Genomic DNA, 20012 nt, shown 5'->3' on the forward strand with positions numbered 1-20012 from the left:
CATAAATGTCAGTTTTTGTCCTTTAAAAAGCCAAGTCTGTGACAGTCACCAAACGTTACATTAGCATCACTTCTGATGTCTGGTGACAAGGGAATGACTGCTGTCAACAAGACTCAGACATCAAGAGGTATCATCAGGGGAAAATAGTTTTAGCGGGTTCATGTTTATGGGGAAAATATGACAAATAGACAAATAAATGTATAGCAAACATATTAAACCAAGTACTGAATTTTATCTGTATCCTATACTCTAACTTGGACTTAACATTGTTCCTTTTGTTTCCTTCAAAGAGCAGGTGTTGGTTGTGAAAGTAGAGAAGGGGGATGAGTTGGGAAATACGAAATGTCTCAAAGAATACATTCAATCGCTTGATTAAGATGTTTTGTGTGTCTGCTTTACTTTTATTATTCATTGATTGATTGATTGCTTATATGAAGATTATTACCAAGAACTATTCCAAGATTATAACAGATTAATTTAAATATCACCAAAGCCCTTGGAGGCAGGTATTATTATCATCCTCAGCTAATAGAAGAAGAAACTGAGGAGCAGAAAGATGAGATAATGTGACCAGGGTCATCCAGCTAACAAATGGCAGAGCAGGGATCCAGGTGGTACTCTGTGTGTCCTGATCCACCTAAAACAGGAAAGTGAAGGAAGAGATCAGGAGAGGATACTTTGTACTTCTTAAGAGCAACCTGGTCTGTGTCACATTTCTGAGGTTTGCTGTTTCGGGTGAGGATGGTAATTCAGCCAGATTGAATTCGGGCAAGCTCCTTAATTTCTGAGCCTCGGTTTTGCAGTGTAGGAAATGGCCTTAGTAATTCCTGCATCATAGTATTGTTGAGGGGACTGAACGAGGTCTCTGGAAGTCTTAGCATGGTGCTGGCACGTAGGAGGCATGCAATAAAGGGCAGATAGTGTTGATAGCACTTGTGATAATGCCATTATGCATAACATTCACATTATTATAGACGTTAAGGTGTTTATATTTGCACTTCAGTAGTGGTGGAGTAATTTCATCAAATAGCTGTTGAATCCATGCTGCTTTAACTGTAAATTAGACAAGTCTAGTGTATCTAGTGTCTTTTTTATTTTAATATCTGTAGTATCTGGCATAGGGCAATACACACAGGGTGAAGTGAAAAAAGTTTAGGTGCATTGAGTGTTCCAAGTTGAAGACAGGATGTAAACAATTTCCACTTAGCCATTTCTGATCTTTGTTTCCTTATCAAGCTATTGAAACATAGCTATTATCCATTTACTATCCCTTTCTTCTTAATATAGACCAATATTCATATAAATAATCATTGTCATCTCCCATACACTGAGGGCTCCCAGACACTATGCAAATCCTGTTACTTATGGTATCTCATTTAAAAAATTTTTTTTAACATTTATTTATTTTTGAGACAGGGAGAGACACCATGAACGGGGGAGGGTCAGAGAGAGAGAGGGAGACACAGAATCTGAAACAGGCTCCAGGCTCTGAGCTGTCAGCACAGAGCCTGACGCGGGGCTCGAACTCACGGACCGCGAGATCATGACCTGAGCCGAAGTCGGATGCTTAACCGACTGAGCCACTCAGGCGCCCCATATGGTATCTCATTTAATCATCCTAATGATAATCTCACAGAATCCCATGAGATTATGCATTGTTATCTCTTTTCTACAGAAGAACAAACTGAAGTTTAGCCCTAATCACACAGCTAGTAGGTGGTAGAATGAGGACATGAGCTAAATTCTGTTTGACTGCAAGACCTCCTATCACTAATAACTAGAATTCCAACAATGGCTATTTAAAAACAATCAACCTACAGATTTTTATATTTCACCCACTGAATTTAAAAAGAAAAAGCCACAACATTGCTCTTTTAAACCCAAAAGGCATGCGCATTTTAATAACGTAATCATGCATTTGCAAATTTCTGAGTAAGTTGAAGAGGTATGTAGGAGGCAGAAGCATTGGAGACTGAGCTGTGTAGAGCTAGTGTTAGGAAAGAATAAATATATGTTACATATAACGAGATTTAGAAAATTTATAGGCCATTAAGAAACTAATCAAGAAAGCTTCTGTAGAAAAACCTATAAAAAGCACTCACATTAAAAAAACAAAATCAGATGGGTTATATATGAGTTTTCTTTTACAAACATCAAACTAAAGTGCTGTATTTCTAAGGCAATCATTTCAAAATAACAGGATGGTCTCTGTTGACAAAATAGAAAACCACTTCATGTCCATTGATTTCAAGCACTCTGATCAAAAATGACAAATCTGAGGGGAGCCGGGATGGCTCAGTCAGTTGAGCCTCAGACTCTTGGTTTTGGCTCAGGTCCCGATCTCATAGTTTGGGGGATCAAGCCCCATGCTGGGCCCTGTGCTGACAGCGTGCAGCCTGCTTGGGATTCTCTCTCTCCCTGTCTCCTTGCCCCTCATCCACTCATGCATGCACTCTCTCTCTCTCCCTTTCTCTCTCTCAAAATAAATAAATAAACTTTTAAAAAATGACAAATCTGAGACTACAAAAGAGTGGAAAGATACGACAGCCAGGTACATCTGCATTCCAAGTATTCCAAGATATTTGATTTTCATTTTAGAAAAATCTTTTCTACCTTATATAATGAAGAAGGTAATGTTCATCAGAGCAAGGTTTTTAAAAAAATCCTACTAAAAGAAAAGTATATATAAAGCTACCTATAGATTAACACAAGGTGAATACTAGGAGTTAAAACGTACACTGAAAAATAAATAATAGTGATAACAGATAATAATTATATGATGCTTACAATATAAGCATCTGTGCCAGGCATTATTCTCAAGTGCTTATTAGATATCTTACATATATTATATATATATATTATATATATAATATATATTAGCCAAACTATTTTTGCTAGTATGAATAAATTGCAAGAATATCTGGTAATCTCATTTAAATCTTAGAAATGTATGACTGTGCATAAACCTTTTGGTATTTCACTAGATTTGGTTATATCATATAGGTGGAAAATTTTTACCCTCTCCTGAATAGAGTTTTGTATTTTTGATAAAAACACAATTTCAATTCAGCATTTGATTCCTGTAGGACTTATTGTTAAGGGGGGAAAATAATAAAAATGCAAAAGTAGTTGCCCATTCTCCTCTTTAAAATACCATACACCTTTATACCCTTTAAGAAAAGCATTTAAAACCTGTAAGTATACAATCTAATGTAATGGAAAATAAAAGTACCTGTCAAGCAGGACAAGAATGTGGTCAAATTACAGAAATGCAAAGTTGTGTTTTCAAAGTAATATCTCCACGTGAATAAAACTATACAAACCACTTAAAACAGACATGTGAGTAAACCTAGAAAATGGCTACCGGAAAATTTTTACGTTTGCTAAAATGAGGGCACAAAAATCATCACCTTCATTGAACATTTGATGGATCGTTTCCCATTGATTATTACCTACATATAAGTATTTGAAAACCGTCAATTTCTTAAAAAAGGAAACCACATTCATCTTATCTAGCTATTTAACCTCTCTCTCTATGCATTAACCATGCAGAGGAAGAGTTCATAGAACTTCTGGAGAAATGGATGCATGGTAATTAACTGTGTCTAGTTTAGTATCAGGCATTAATATGAGAAAGCAAGCTAAAGTATTCCATAATTGAAGAGTATCTCTTAGAAAATGAAAATTTAATTTTCTTCTGCCACGTTCAATTTCTCAGTGGACAGGACCTGGAGGCCACATTTTCTAGTGAATATGGTTGAATTAGGATTTGTGATACTTATTAAGCATTCATTTAGAATTCTGTTAAAATACCCCTAAATAACTTTGCATCCTCACAGAATTGAAGCATTTTGAGATGCTGCATTAATTCATGGAATTTAATAAGGGAAGCATTAACACAGTCCTGAATTTCTCATATTATCAAGAAGAAGTTCTTTAAAAATATAAGGAAAAATACACATCAATATCAGGCGAAGAAGCATGGGAAGGGCATTTTAGGCCAATGCAAAAACATGCATGGAGACCCAGAGGCAGGCCAAGAGCAGGTTATCTGTAGCCTAACGACAACCACGTGGATAGTACATGCCACAGAACATTTGTTGTGGTGTGTGGCCAGAGGCAGCATTGAGAAGAACATCGGGACCCTGCATAGATTTTATTATTTAAGCCACAGGGAGAATTTTAAGCCTCTTCTTGCTTATTTATGGTTGCATCTTGGCACCCAGCACGGTAACGTGCTTGCGCTCCTTCCAACAATGTTGGAGATTATTTTCTCTCCAGCTATAATCAACTTTAAATATTAATGAAATACAGAAGACTGCCAATGCAAATGATATTCAGAGACAATCTATTGAGAAATCTTCTAAAATGAAGCTAAGAATATTGACCAGGATCTGAAACTAGGTCTTGGTAAACAGCACTGAATGAATCACTAAGTGAGCTTGTGTCTCTGGGCAGGACCTCCTGAATACAAAAGAATAGTTTAAAGAAAAAAAGGAGAAGGAAGCGCAGGTGAGGAGGGGAAGAGGAGGGAAGAGTGAAGGGGTGTTGAAGAGAGTAGCTAAGACTTAAAATTCAAAAGCAGTGGCAAGGGTTTTTTCTGAATCAGAACCTCCATTACTATCTCTCCCTCTGAGATGTATCAGAGGGGGTCACACAGAAGCCTCTCACCTGGGCAGGTACACTTCCACTTTCTGCTTCTTCACAGAGTTTGCCCATTCTTCAATCAGCTGTGCTTTGACCAATGGCTCCAGAGTGGCCAGTGGAACTTCCTGTCTGGACAACACCAACATCATACTGATCTCCTCTCCCTCATATGGTATTTCTAGGACTTGGTAGATACCACCAGCTTCATTGGAGCCATCACTAAATTCTCCTAAAAGGAAAAGAAAGGTGATTAAAGGCCCATATCAAAGTTCAAATAAAAGTTTTAATTTGTAATAACTTTGTTCCAAAATAGTATATAGAATATAAGAAACTTCAGGCATCTGAGGAAAAGAGGGTTTAAAAAAAAGAAAAAAATAGGCCCTGAAGTTCAAGTGACTCTTCGGCCCTAAAGAAATTATTTTATTTTAGAATCCCCAGAATTACATCACATTTGTCATAATATGTTCTCTAGACTTACTTTTTATTTTTAAATGAGATACTTCAAATGAATATATATTTAAGGGATATTTTTAGAAACAACAATAAGTCCTGGGTAAAAAAATGAAGCCCAGGATCCAAGTTAGATGAAATCCATCTAACTAAGATTTCTAAGAAGGGAAAAATTAACCACATAATACCTGGGACTGTATTATCACCACAGCTAAAAGTCTTGGGGCCAGAGTAGCATAGTCCAAATGAAATCTATTACATTCTACAGTAGTTATCTAGTGTATTTGTAGTGCTTAAGACCTCCAAACTAGGTAATTAGGTTAATTAGGTAATTGGCTTTGTGTTCTAATAACTCAGCTAAATTCACCAGGCTTCCATACAAAAATAAAGAAATCTTTAAAACAAACAGTCCCACCACCACCTTAAAATTTCCCTCATTTTCAAAAAGAAAATGTAATGCTTTTGTTATAAATATTTTCCTATAACTGATCTAGGTCCTTTAGACATCCCGTTAAACACTTTGGTTAAATGTTTGGTTCTTATTTTGACTGTTAATTTGATTAACTATGATTATAGTCTTTTAATTTTACATCATACTTTTAAATAGCATGAACTATTAGTTCCAATATGTACTTGGCTTACAATTACATTTCTGCTATGATAACAAATTATTACAGTTCAATATAGTGTGTAAGAAGGATTAACATCCTAACCTTCTGAAAAGTCCAATGAAATATCTTTTTTTCTAACTTATTTTTTTAACATTTATTTATTTGAGACAGAGACAGAGAGCATGAGCGGGGGAGGGGCAGAGAGAGAGGGAGACACAGAATCCTAAGCAGGCTCTAGGCTCTGAGCCATCAGCACAGAGCCCAATGTGGGGCTCAAACTCATAAACCATGAGATCATGACCTGAGCCGAAGTCAGATGCCCAACTGACTGAGCCACCCAGGCGCTCCGGTCCAATGAAATATCTTTGAAAATAATGCCAAGGATATTGAGTTGTATCACATTTCATAGACTCACAATAAATGAAACTGTAAATGAATAATTATGTCATACACAAGTCTGAAAGCAAAATTTTAAAGAAATGCTTATAATTCAAATAGTGGTGAGGAATCCAAAGCAAGAGCAGAGTGGAACATATGAGTCACTGACAACCACCCCAAAGCCAATGGCTTTTTGGAGTAACTCAGAATGTTCTTACACAGGTCAGGTGTTTGCATATGAATAAAGCCACTCTGTGGGTGTAATCAACTTTATAAGTTAAAGAAACATATTGGAAAACTGTCAGTGCATATAATATTCACTCAGGATCTAATTAGAGAGGCCTTTGAAAATGGAGCCAAGGAAATTGAATTGTAGTCCAAATAAGATTGACATTTGTGTAATAAATATTTCATGTTCTTTCTTAAAAAGCTGTTAATATACAGCAAGACAAGAAAAATAAAAGCCAAAAGATCTTACCATAATAAAATTCTCCTTGTTGATACATCATTGGAATTTGGACTTCACTTTCATCATCTTTAGTGAAGGAAAAGGTTCTAGTATTTTCAGGTCTAAATTGTGACTTCCAGTTCCCCTTGAAATAGACAGCATTGATGAGTGCCAAATGAGTGCCAGCATCAAAATCCCTTGGGGATACCAAATCTTTCAAGAGATCTGTGCAGGAAAAAGTGGAGAGATGAAAATTCATATTAAATCTGAAGGTGAAAGGAGACCAAAATATTACCAAACTACCATCTGATAGAGTAATCCAGAAAAACTGTATACCATTACCAAATTTATAATAAAAATTGAAAGTATCTTGCATTTGAGATGCGTGGGTGGCTCAGTCAGTTAAGCATCTGACTCTTGATTTCCGCTCAGGTGATGATCTCATGGTTCATGAGTTTGAGCCCTTCGTCAGAATCTGCACTGCCAGCAGAGCCTGGGACTCTTTCTGTCTCTCTCTGCCCCTCCCCTGCTCTCTCTCTCTCTTTCTCAAAATAAATAAATAAACATTAAAAAAAGAAGGAAGTATCTTGCTTTCAAAGGAAAAATGTTAAGCAAGCAAGCAAGCGCGCGTGTGTGCGCACACACACAACACACACACACACACACACACACACACACACACAGTTACAGATTAAGGGATCTAAAACATTCACACCACCTAAAATAAAACTGGTAGGATCCTGACACTTGAAGAAACTACGGAACCACATACAACAGAATCTCAGGTTTTACCACTTTCTAGTTGCAGTGATGCATGTAAAACTCTTAACATAGACTAAGCACTCAATGATCATTTCAGAGTTCATTCTTAAATAACATACACGATTAAAATGTCATCCAATTCAAAATTTCCCCCCATAAACACTGGATATCTTTCTACCAAATATAACAACTGCATTCAACTAGGTGAAAACAGATGAGTGAAAACCTATCATTTCTATCATTTGAAATGTTCCTTTAGAAATCTATTTTCAAAAACATTGGGTTTTTGTTGATAGCTGAAAATGTTTAAAAAGAGTTTGGAAATAGCTTTTAATAATCCAATCTATTCCAAATGTATTATTATTCTTGAATTATTCTTTGAATGTTAAAATACAAACATAAGTTTCTTTTATCCTACATTTTAATGTCATAATTGAAAAAGATAGGACCAAAATTTATATTCTCTCATTTTATTAATCATAGAACTTCTTTAGGTCCTTACAAAGGTGCCTCAGAATTTTGGGCATAATAGGACATAGGGCACATGGTCAGGGTTTTTGTTGTTCCCACATAAAATTTATTAGATTGATATTATTTGGGGGGTTTTGACAGTAGGAATTAATCTAATGAACATCTGTAATCTCCTTTCAGTTTGGTCTCATTTTTTTAAATTCTAATTTCAATTATGTTGGTGGTAAAATTAGAAAATAAAATGATAAAATATGAAACATTTGGAAAGCTTAAATACATTTTTAAAGTATAGATTAGAAATATTATTTTATTATTTTGAAGATTATTTTTCAAGTAATCTGTACACCCAACGTGGGGCTCAAACTCACAACCCCAAGATCAAGAGTCACATGCTCTACCAGCTGAGCCAGCCAGATGCTCTAAGATTAGAAACAAATATTGAAATAAACTTATCGCTTTCTACTTCTCCATTTATTTGGGTTTAAAATGGGCTGCTCTTTTAAAAAGAAATCCTATAGTTCTGTCATTTAAAAGCAAACCCTGATTTTTAGCTCTCTCTTATTTTCTATTTTAAATATATTGTTAAGAGGGCCACCAACTGTCATCCTAACTGCTATCTAACTCATTAAATAAGTTAGCTCAAACAAAGTTCCACACAGTGGTTAAGATTACCATACAGAGGAAACCCGTTATTGGAGAACACAGATTTCAGACTGATATATCAATAGTGCCAAAATTCTTTACATGCCAAAAGATTTAAGTTCTTTCATAAATGCTTATTCATATGTAATGCTTCTAAAAAGACTATAATCTATACGAAATAATTATCAGATACTCAACTAAATGCTATCTTTCAAAAATTCAAATGGAGTGAGGGGCAAGTAATTTCAGAAGTAAAAGAGAGTTAAAACTAAACTATTACAGAAAGAAAGGAACCAAATGACATACTATTTGTGTTATTCTCCACCCACTTATTGATATGGTTGGCCACAGCTATATTTTGACTGAAGTCCACATGATTTACTTCTGCATGAAAATACTTTTTCAGCATTTGCAAAAATTCCTCATTGACATGAAATCCATTTTGCACGAAGAGGGAATTGGCAATTTTCATCACATACTGGCTCTCTTTAGCAGTTACCATGTTAGAAAAATCCTTCAAGAAGGAAAATTCGTCACCTGAAAAATGACAAAGGATAAGTTTATTAGTGGAACAAACACAGTGAACGATCACGGGGAGTGGAGAAGCAGTGAAACACAGCAAGGGAGATTGATGGAACTTGGAGCCCAAGGGAAGAGCACTAACTTGTTCCCTACACAGACATGATTAGGAGGCTCCGGTATTTGTGCTACTTCCGGATTTTCAAATTAACTTTTAGTATTATCAACTGGCATTAGTTTTCATTTTCAGTGATACCTTGGCAGAATCTATAGATTTTTTTGGGTTGTTTCCTTTCAAAGTACTTAGGTTTATTTTCATTACATTGGTCTTCGTTTTATAATTATCAGGAAAAAGGATTAAGTTTAATTACCTGGTTTAAAAATTAAAATAGTCCTTGAAATTTTACTTTCACTAGACTTTTTTTTACCTAATAACGAGAAAAATCTATTCGAAATTATTGAGTTCTTAACTTTTTAATGAGTCAGTTCTCATGTATATTAAAAACATTAAAATAAAAATCATACATCCTGTCAAAGTGATTTCAAAACACCTTTTGGCTAAAAACTTTCCCCAATACATAACATTTTCATAACAATAAAACATTTCAAGGAATTCTCGATGCTCCTTTAAAAATGAAGACACAATTGGTTTCAAGCAAAAATTTCTGATATTCTTAGAGAATGATGTTGCTTTTCTTTATAGCAGTTCTCATAGTTATAAATTTTCACTTATTCAGGTGATAATTAATACACGTCTCTCCCTCTGGACTGGAAACTCATTAAGAATCACGTGTGCTTTTATTTATCACAATGAGGCTTACTGAAATAATACTAATAAAATATACAATTTCCTTAGATTAACTCAGCTAAAGATGGAGCCAGGAATTAATACTTTTCTTGGGTTTCCTAATGGTTCTCCTAGCCATACCGTCTCGTGACATCACTTTCTCACATCATGTAAATACTGCAGCCTGAAGCATAAGACAGCATAACTGAGTTGACAGTTAAAGTCAAACCACCTTGAAAATGTAAACCTAAGCACACTCACCATCTTTCAGGCTGTCATATCCCATCGAATGACGGATTTCTTTCAGGGTAGATCCTTGGGCCCCAAGTTCCATCATTCCCATAGCGAAGGTAACACTCAATGGAGAGAAAAGAATATTTTCATCTTCCCCAGTGGCTCGAAGATGGTTATACATATTCACTGACAACTCGGCAATGGTTTCATCAGGGAAAGTGGCCCCTAAAGCCAAACTTTGCAGAACCAGCAAAGACAAGAGTCCAAGGAAAGCCATGATGGGAGAGTTCAAACCTGAAAAACAGTAGTTTATGTATTAATCATTAATTATCTCTGAGAAATGGAGTGAAAGGTAAAATAAGTAATAATTATTTCTTGGCAAAGCTATAAAGCAAACCAGGTTTTTAAATGTACACAGTGTTAATATCTCATAACAAAACCCCCTTAAAGGATATGCTGGAAGATACTATTTTTAAAAAGGCAATTCATAGTCAAGTGAATAAATAATATTGCTAAATTCTGAGGATTTTCTAGGAACAAGGTATTTCCTGGTCCCCACTGTGTACAAGAGTGTATACAGATGCATATATAACGAGTTATTATAGACCATGTTTGATGAGGCTGATTTATCAATTTTTCCTATCTTCACCATATGTATTTTGGTCATGATTTTGAAACAGTTTACTCTAGCTTACACTAAACTACACAGGTCCAGAAAAAAAATAATGAAAACCAAAAGATATGTACAAGGTTTAAGATGAACTAGTGAAGTCAGGTATTTGAAAATAACGCTTTACCCATTTACTACAATTTATAAAATTAATGCACCATGCAACTGGGTTGTCAACCGGCAGGAAAAGATCAGACACACACCTGCCACGGGCCCCAGTTTATTCAGCCCAGGCTGCAGAGCCCACAGGAAGTGGTAACCCAGAGAAAAAGCAGGGTCAGCACATCCTTATGCACTCTCCCTTTGTACATTGGCTTCTATGAGGCAGCTGCGCCCAGTGACAATCTCGGGGCAGAGGAGCCTTCTACAATACTGTCCTTTTGTACTCAGGTTGATATTACCATTTCAACTTATACAAACTGATGCTTCTATTTAAATGAGTATTTCTAAATATGAGGCTTCTCTGGTTCTTGAACCATATTCTCTCTGGAAGAGAGAGTGTCAGTGCCCAGACAGCTCTAGATAATATTTCTGCCCCTTGGCACTCCAGTATTCCAGCAGCCCTGTCTCCCCACAAACAGCACACAGTGACAAGCACACACTGGGGACAGAATTTCCTCCTTCCTTGTGTTCTCCCGCTTTGTCACTGCAGGCATCTAAAAGCCGAACTGCCTATTAGGACAATCAAGTAGCTTCCTTGTTCACGATCTTAAAAAAAAAAAAAAAAAATCACTAAAACAACATGTAAAGTGATACTGAGCAAACACATTTAGAAAATTGTGTTTCAGTTCGCATGGAGCATTAACAGTCCCCGTTACTCAGTTAACAGATGCACACACATTCACCTAAGACTGGTGTGCTTCTGCCAAGCTTCCGAGTCACAACGACCTCATCCCTCCTGCAGTGTTTGAATTCCAACTTCAGAGAACTGCCTACTTAGTTTGTAAGTCCTTCACGTTTCAGGGCTCAGTTTTAGGTATCAGTTTTTTGTCTGAGAAATCCCGAGCACTGCCGCCACCCCTCCACTTTTGTGTGAAGGTTTAGATCACTCTCCTTTGCTTAGGAAGGTAAGGTTCAGCCTGTATGTAAATATGGACTCTCAAAACCCACACTGTGGGAGACACGATGGCTGCCCGTGGGAGATCAAGTGCACTGCTGTAGAACAGTGGCCAGGGGTGCCTGTGGTGCAGGGACTGAAGCCAGGGGCAGAGAACGCAGCTCCCCTGCTAGCCTACGAACTTGGGCCATCAACGGCAGGCTGCTGTGGCATCCTTTCTTCCTTCTGTACTCTAGGGAACTCAAAGAAAAGGTGGAAGTAGAATAGGGGAGCTTGAAGCTCTAGATTTGGATGGAAATTTAGCAGGTACCTCTCTTAGTTGAAAGAGACCTTAAGACATATATGGTATTTAATACGTGGGAGGTATTACCATTCAGTAGAACTTGGAAATATAAGTCAGACTCAAAGGTCTGCTCTTAAACCTAACACTATACTGCTGTCTGATATACCCTGCAAAGACCCAAACCTGGGCCTCATTACTCTCATTGAATGTTATCGAGTATAAGGCCAAGAAGTTGAAGTCACTATACGGTAGTGGTATCTGTCATCCAATAGCACAGCTATTTGGAAAGCATTGCATTTAACATGAGTATCAAATTTTAGGTTAATAAACATTTTTCCTTCATATCAAACAAAACCAACCTATTGCCAACTAACAAGCATTCCAGCAAACAAGGCCACGTCTATTATGTTCATAAGCATTTTTATTTCCAAGTGAATGTACCATGAGATAAATAAGCTAACACATGATGTACGATCTTTGGCAAATCACATGCCTTCTCTCAGTCTTAGCTTCCTCTTTCATGAAATTAAGATGCCAATCCCTACTTCACACTATTATTGAAGAAATAAATGAGATAGTGTGTGTTTGAAGCACTCATTTTAAGCTACAAGTTATATTAATAATAGCATTATCATTAGAGAATATGTTTCCTAGGTTTGTATATTTGCTAAGTCAAGGAAGAGGCTTTAGAGCCAAAATGAGTATTTTATCATTCCTCCTCGCCCATCTAATGCAGCACAATTAGCCATTCATTCAGCCAAGATCAAAAGAGCACCATGAAGTTACCAAAATTTATAAGCACGGGATCTTGTCCTCAAGGAACTCCCATCATTGTACAAAAGCATATAATCAGTTATAGTCCTTACCTTTTTAATAAAAGAGATTCTTTTAAGAATCAGGAGAAGGGTAAATAACCTCTTCAGAAAATGCACGCCTGTGGATAACAGAACATTATTTTCACTGACCAGGATACTCACTGGCCTCAGGAACCCCTGGTCTACATGGCAGATGGGCCAGATGCAGAAAGAAGCAGTGTTTGGTGGACCTGTGGCTCTGCGGTGTATCCTTATGGGGGGAAAGAGATGTCAAAACCACTAATGTATCTCTAGGCTTCTGGAGGTGTCCTGGAAAGAACAGCCATATGTCTGTGAGAGAGGGCTCTTCCCAGGGCAGTGAGCGGCAGCCACTGATTTACATGTGGCTTAAATCAGGAAACTCTTTAGTAAATATTTAAAGAACTCTGTTCTGGAAACACACATTTTATCTATAGTTAAGTGATCTTTCCTTCTTTTAAAGGCAAAATTTCCAGGGTGCAAGAAAAATGACTTCTGTTAGACTGGCCCAGTCTTTCTGATCCTACTTACCCTACCCCTGGTCACTGGCCCTTTCCTGTCTGGTGCCTCTGAACTACTCCTTCTGAGGATTTTTTTTTTTTTTTTCTGGGGAGAAGGGAAGATTTTCTTCCCTTCTTCTACCTTCTCAGTGGGGAGTGTTCTCCATGGATCTATTCTTGGCTCTCTTCTCTTCCGTGTAACGTTCTTCTCCTGTCTGCTGGTGAACTTCTCTCAAAGCAAAGATATTTCAACCATTATCCCTATTCATATTATTCCCAAGTAAGTAAAAGTCTAGCCCTGGCTTTATTTTTAATCTTAATTTCTGATGTGCATTGCAAATTATCTTGGGATTGTTTTAGCCTTTGACTCTGGCAGGCACTTCTAATTCAAGGTGGCTCAAACAGGACTCTGTCTTATCAACCAAAACCGTTCTTTTCTTTTCTTTCTTTCTTTCTTTCTTCCTTCCTTTTTTTAATTTTTTAAAAAATTTTTAATGTTTATTTACTTTTGAGAGAGAGATAGAGCATGAACTGAGGAGGGGCAGAGATAGAGAGAGGGAGACACAGAATCTGAAGCAGGCTCCAGGCCCCGAGCTGTCAGCACAGAGCCCAGTGCAGGTCAAACCCAAGAACCATGAGATCACACCTGAGCCAAAGTCGGCCGCTTAACCAACTGAGTCACCCAGGTCCCTTTCTTTCTTTCTTTCTTTCTTTCTTTCTTTCTTTCTTTCTTTCTTCCTTCCTTCCTTCCTTCCTCCCTCCCTCCCTCCCTCCCTCCCTCCCTCCATCTCTCTCTCTCTCCCTCTTTCTTTCTTTCTTTCTTTCTTTCTTTCTTTCTACATCAAAGTCTTTGACTCCTTTCAATATCCCTTTTCCTTATGTTCAATGAGCTGTCAATACTTACTCCATACTGCATTCCCGACACTTCTATCCATTATCCCATAACCATTCCCATGGCCATGGTGGCAGTTCCTCTTAATGCATTCTCAAGGACCCACCATTTTCAGCCATTCTCTGAAGTCTAGGTTACTGCCCTCTTTAATCCAACGTATGCATTGCCTCCAGATGAATTGTTTTGATTGTACCATTACGAACAGGTATACTTACAAAATCCTACAAAATCTTATGCTCTTCCTCACGCCCATTAGAGTAAAGCCCAAAATCTTTAGTCTCACTGTAGTGTGATCCAACATGTTTCTACCCACTATTCCCCTTTCAGGGATCCTGCAATTCTTGCCAGACTCCCTTTTGCAATACATATCCCAGAATTTCTCCCTCCTGTTGCTGGCTTGTGTAGTTCTTTCTGGAACTACTTCAACCTGGTTCCATATGTTCATATCCTAACCACTCCTCAAGGTTCTGCTCTACTTCCATTTCCTTCATGAACACCCTCCTGATTCTTCAGTTACAACAACAATTTCCCCCTCCTCTGAAATGTTGGCACATTTCGTCTCCACCTCTCCAATAGCACATACCACTGCTTCCTTCCATTACAGATAATTCTGTACACGAGCCATCTCTTTTCCTGGGTTTTCTGAAGGCACAGATGTCAGTGCATTCGTCTTTGTATATCTTAAAAGAATCAGAATAAGCACTTCATGATTGACACATAGTAGGTACCAAATATTTGTTGAACTAACATAGCTTGAGATGTAAAGGCTCACAAATGCTGCACGAGAAGGAAAAGCAGGAGTAGCTGCTGCTTCTAAATTCTCAAAGCTAATTTAATCTTAGTCCACAGGTAGTAGCTCATTTCCATTTTTTATTCCCTTTGATAAAGTGTTTCCTTATTGAGTCGGAGACGGTCTTTCCAGACTGACAAAGTGGCACTGTCACCAATGCTGGCATAATGCAATGGCTGGACACGGGATGCATTAACAAACAAGCGCACCACCTTGAAAAATCACCAAAGGTGCTACCCAAATGTTACTGTATTAACATTAGTCTACAAAATGCCGGGGCCCCACCATTAATCATAATAATCAACACATTCTAAAACAAATTACTCTTACATGGAGCATTACTTCATAGATTCATTATTTTCAAGCTACTGAATAAAATGCCTTTACATAAAAACAAGGGGCTGCAGTGCCTGAATAGTAGTTGATTGTGCCGTTGCTAGAAAAGGCAGAAGTAGTTGAGCTATGAATAAATTACCATTAACTCTTGCATCTCTCCTTTATGGTACTAGTGGCCGGATAGGTTGTGGCCCGTGCATATGTGCATTTTGCTTTAGAAAACACTGCGTTCGAACAGGTCAGGGAATTAAATCTTATAATTGAGGGATGAGTGATCACAGAGCTGAAAGCTAGCACAGTAAGAAAGACTTAAAAAAAATCTTTCTTAGTAGTTAATGGTATTTATAGAAAGATGGATTATTCATAAATACAACTTGTTGCCTTTTTTGGATAACCCAATTATTTGAAATAAAAAAAATGATTTCATAATTGTGAACTGAGAAAAACTGAAAGTATTCTTTAGATGGTGAAAAGAATTGCTGAGGAAGATCCTTTCTCCAACAAAAAAACAGCCACAGAAAATAACTAAGGAAGGGGTACCTGGGTGGCTCAGTTGGTTAAATGTCCGACTTAGGCTTAGGTCATGATTTCACGGTTTGTGGGTTTGAGCCCCACATTGGCTCTGTGCTGACAGCTCAGAGCCTGGAGCTTGCTTCAGATCCTGTGTCTTCCTCTCTCTGATCCTCCCCCACTCACACTCTATCTCTCTCTCTCCAAAATAAACATTTAAAAAAAAGGAAGAAGATAGAAAGAAAGGAAGGAAGGAAGAAAAGAACTAAGGAAAAAATATCTAAAGCAAAGAACACTATCTTGAAGCACTCTGGCCTATTAATTCTCATATTTTTGCATGTAGTTATTTTTTAAATGTTTTTATTTATTTCTTTTGAGAGAGAGAGAGAGAGAGAGCAAGCATGAGCAGGGGAGGGGCAGAGAGAGAGAGGGAGAGAGAGAATCCCAAGCAGGCTCCATGCCCAGAGTTGGCGCTGGATGTGTGGAGATTGATCCTACAACCATGAGATCATGACCTGAGCAGAAATCAAGAGTAGGATGCTTAACCAATGAGCCATCCGGGCACCCCACATGTAGTTATATTACACTGGGATAGGGGCAAAACAGTTTTATAAAAATAATGCCTCTTACAATCACATAAAAGAATGAATGTATCAGTCACATATAAGAATAAATATTTCATCATGAAAAGAAGACCGTTCTTCAAAGTGGCTATGTTTGAATTCATGGTTTCACTAATTTTTTTTTCTTTTCTCCCCCCTCCCACCATCCCCCCCGTCAGGGTTAGCACTGGGTGTTTGGAAACCACTGCTCTAAGTTTGGTTAGTTCTAGTTCACTTGGTGGAATTTGGAACGGAAATTTGGAATTGTTCTCTGATTCACTAAAAGAAAGGGCTGACCTAGATCAGCAGCAATGAAGCTGGAAAATTTGTCAAAGAATTTGTCACACACAAAAAAAGGAGTCATTACCTTGTAAAACAATCCATATTTTACCAACCTATAATTTAGCAAATTTCCTCAACTGTAATATGCGTAATGTTCGTCTCCACCCCCGATGTTAACTCTTCTGAAATTAGAATAAATCTTATAATCAATGTCCAAGGAAACCAGCCAGTCCTCAGATGCAAAGCTGTGCCACTGTGGTCATTTCCTGCCTAAGTGTCATCGCCTGAATAAGTGTAAACTTTCAGCTACTTTTTTATCCTTGTTTTCTCAGTCGACTTGTTTTCTTTGGTGGTGCCTCCCACAGTTGAGTTTTTGCTTAAATTTGGAGGCAGAATTATCTTCAATAGCACTGTACTGTATGGCAGAAAAGGAGCCACGGAGGCAGAGAACAGAGAAGAGGATGTAGGTTTACTATAAGTGATGCAAGCATTTACCACTCGAGAAATGAACTGGCTGATTTTCTTGTGAAACAGCAGCCAAACGTTTTACAAAGGATTCACGAATATAAGACCCATGTAAGTGCAAGTGGATATATCTCTTGTCCTCGGGATATGTACAAAAGAACGGTCTGTCGGATGCCAAGCAGCACAATTAGAGGCAGAAGAATGTGCCAAATCTCTCAATATAAATCATAGTGTTTTCAAAGCCAGGAAAGGTGAATGACACATGCATACTTTGTGGAGGACTGTTGCTCAAGTGCTAGGCTGTCAATAGCTTCCTGATAACTTTCAAATTAGTTGTATAGATGTGTGGACGGGTGTGGGGTCGACTAGTCAAATAATCAAAAGGAAATGGAGAGAACACACCAGCAATTTTTGAAATGCCTTAAGATTATATTTTCAATCACAAAGGTCTACAAGTTTTGATCAGAAAATGCATTATGAAGAGTATCATGTCATGTGCCTCATAAATGATGGCCAGAAGTGATTCAGAACAATGAAAAGAAAGCTCTGACTGAAAAATCTTGCTTATTAAGGGCATAATATGCTAGGGTATAAATAAACATACTTCATTGTGCTATTTTTAAAAAAGAACTGTATAATTTTCTCCTTAAAATGTTCTTTCTCCCAAGAAAGATGTTATTAAAGATGTATTTTAAAACCAAGAGATCAGAACCAAGGAAATAAAGGAATGCAGGAGGTTTAATTCTTTAATCACAACATTTATGAAATTATGATCCTTCCATCTTTTTCTTTCTTTTGCTTCTCACCCCAGCTATCTAGCCCACTGTGATTCTTTCCATACTCTCTTACATTTTGCCAAAAAAAAAAAAAAAAAAAATCACATCTTTATGTTTTTTCCTGTTCTACTGAATCAAGAAAAAGGAAAGCTTATCAAGTATCTCAGAAATAAGGAGAAAATGGCCAGGTAAAATCAAAGGGGCAGAACTATGGAGAGAGTAAGCTACAGATACATAATTTACCAGAAAAAAATTATGAAAGACTTGAAAATGGACCAACATGATTACTGGATGTCTTCAGTGAAAAACTATGAATTATCTAGAACATACCTTCCAGGGTATCTGACTATGAGTTTGGAACCCTTCATCTTCTTTGAACAATGTTACAGCTCTCTAAGATAAAGATAATTGATAGGGATGCAAATAATTCTTATCTATAAAAAATACTTAGTGTACATGTATGATTGAATGCAATTGATTATTGCCCTGTGGATATTGACTAGTTTTGTATCTACTATGCAAATGTGTTTCAGTATTCCTCATGAGTTTATATATTCATCTGCCTTTTGGATTCTCTAATGAATTGGTTATAATAGCCTCCTGAGTCATCGCTTCTCGGCCTTTTGGCTAAGATCAAGTGTAGTATCTGTTCTTATCAGTTTAATAGCTTCCTGAGTCTCTCATTAGTTAATGAGCTACAGAAAATCTTTGATATTTTTTCATTTTACATTTGTTTGCGAGTCAAGATTATAACCCTTAAAAAATAATGATAATTTTACTAATTTTAAAAATCCTTGCAGTTGGAAATTTTTCTTTCCAAAAATATTTATTTTCATGGGATACTCCAACAATCAAAGTGGGAAGGAACTGGAACATTAGTCTTTTATTATTGAATATTCCATAATTATTGGTTGAATTAGTACTGTATCAGTGGTACCCCAGAATGATTTAGTAGAACTCTGTGGCTTGGAATTACTGATCACATAGCAGCTGGCACTGAGTGGCTGTGCAATAGGCCTAAAGTTCTTGGGTATTTTGCATGCATCCAAATAGAAGGTTAGGCCTGGAAGAGTCTATGGTGGCCTGCTCATTTAGGGACTAACTAACCCTGGAAATGTTGAGAAACAACCAAGGGAAAATGTGCTAAAACTCCCCAGAATTTGTAAAGTGCTTTGGTATATATGAACATATTAAGTCTGAATTCCTCAGCATCAGGAGGAGGCTAACTGGAATGAAGATGAACTGTGACTTAGAAGATTTCCTTTCCTTAAAGAAGATGTGGTATATACATATATATTGGAGTATTACGTGGCAATCAAAAAGAATGAAATCTTGCCATTTGCAACTATGTGGATGGAACTGGAGGGTATTATGTTAAGTGAAATTGGTCAGTCAAAGACAAATATCATATGACTTTATTTATGCATATGAGGAATTTAAGGTACAAAACAGATGAAAATAAGGGAAGGGAAGCAAAAATAATATAAACACAGGGAGGGGTCAAAACATAAGAGACTCTTAAATATAGAGAACAAATTGAGGGTTGCTGGAGGGGTTGTGGGAGGGGGGATGGGCTAAATGGGTAAGGGACATTAAGGAATCTATTCCTGAAATCATTGTTGCACCATGTACTAACTAACTTGGATGTAAATTAAAAAATAAATAAATTAAAACAAAACAAAAGAAAAAGAAAAAGAAAAAGTGTCCACACAAAAACTTCAAAAATAAATAAATAAATAGCGAGCAGATATTTTGAGGAAAAAAAAAAAATTCCTTTCTTTGTGGATGCCCAAGGCTTCCAAAGAGTTTTGGAGTTTTTTGGTGCCAAACATCCTCTAACTAGTAGGAGGTAAGGGTTATAAACTTTCAAGAACATTTCACAACAAAGATAACCTCTTGGGAAACTGTTTAGCTCCATAAATCAATGATGAATAAATGAGACTCTGGTCACATATTTTCCCATGTTAGGCCATAAGAAATTTCTAAAATCCAAAAACCAAAATACTCAATTACTCTGTGTCCTTCAGAAAGTTAGAAAAATGCAGTCCAGCAGAACTTTCTGCAATG

The 20012-nt window shown here is 37.1% G+C and overlaps 1 protein-coding gene and 1 pseudogene across 2 annotated transcripts in view; one reads left to right on the forward strand and one right to left on the reverse strand.

Moving 5' to 3' along the window:
- The window catches only part of SERPINI1 (serpin family I member 1), a 71631-nt gene that overhangs the window by 15805 nt on the left and 35814 nt on the right, over positions 1-20012 (reverse strand). For both annotated transcript variants that reach the window (XM_042998526.1, XM_007077058.3), the window contains exons 2-5: positions 9977-10243; positions 8716-8946; positions 6565-6759; positions 4672-4876 (exon numbers count right to left, since the gene is read on the reverse strand). In XM_042998526.1, the coding sequence (XP_042854460.1) occupies positions 4672-4876; positions 6565-6759; positions 8716-8946; positions 9977-10226 (881 nt within the window). In that variant the 5' untranslated portion in view covers positions 10227-10243. The remainder of the gene's footprint in view (positions 1-4671; positions 4877-6564; positions 6760-8715; positions 8947-9976; positions 10244-20012) is intronic.
- Positions 18553-18704, forward strand: LOC122230901 (annotated as a pseudogene).

The sequence above is a fragment of the Panthera tigris genome, chromosome C2 (genome assembly GCF_018350195.1).
Source record: "Panthera tigris isolate Pti1 chromosome C2, P.tigris_Pti1_mat1.1, whole genome shotgun sequence".
Taxonomy (NCBI): Eukaryota; Metazoa; Chordata; class Mammalia; order Carnivora; family Felidae; genus Panthera; species Panthera tigris.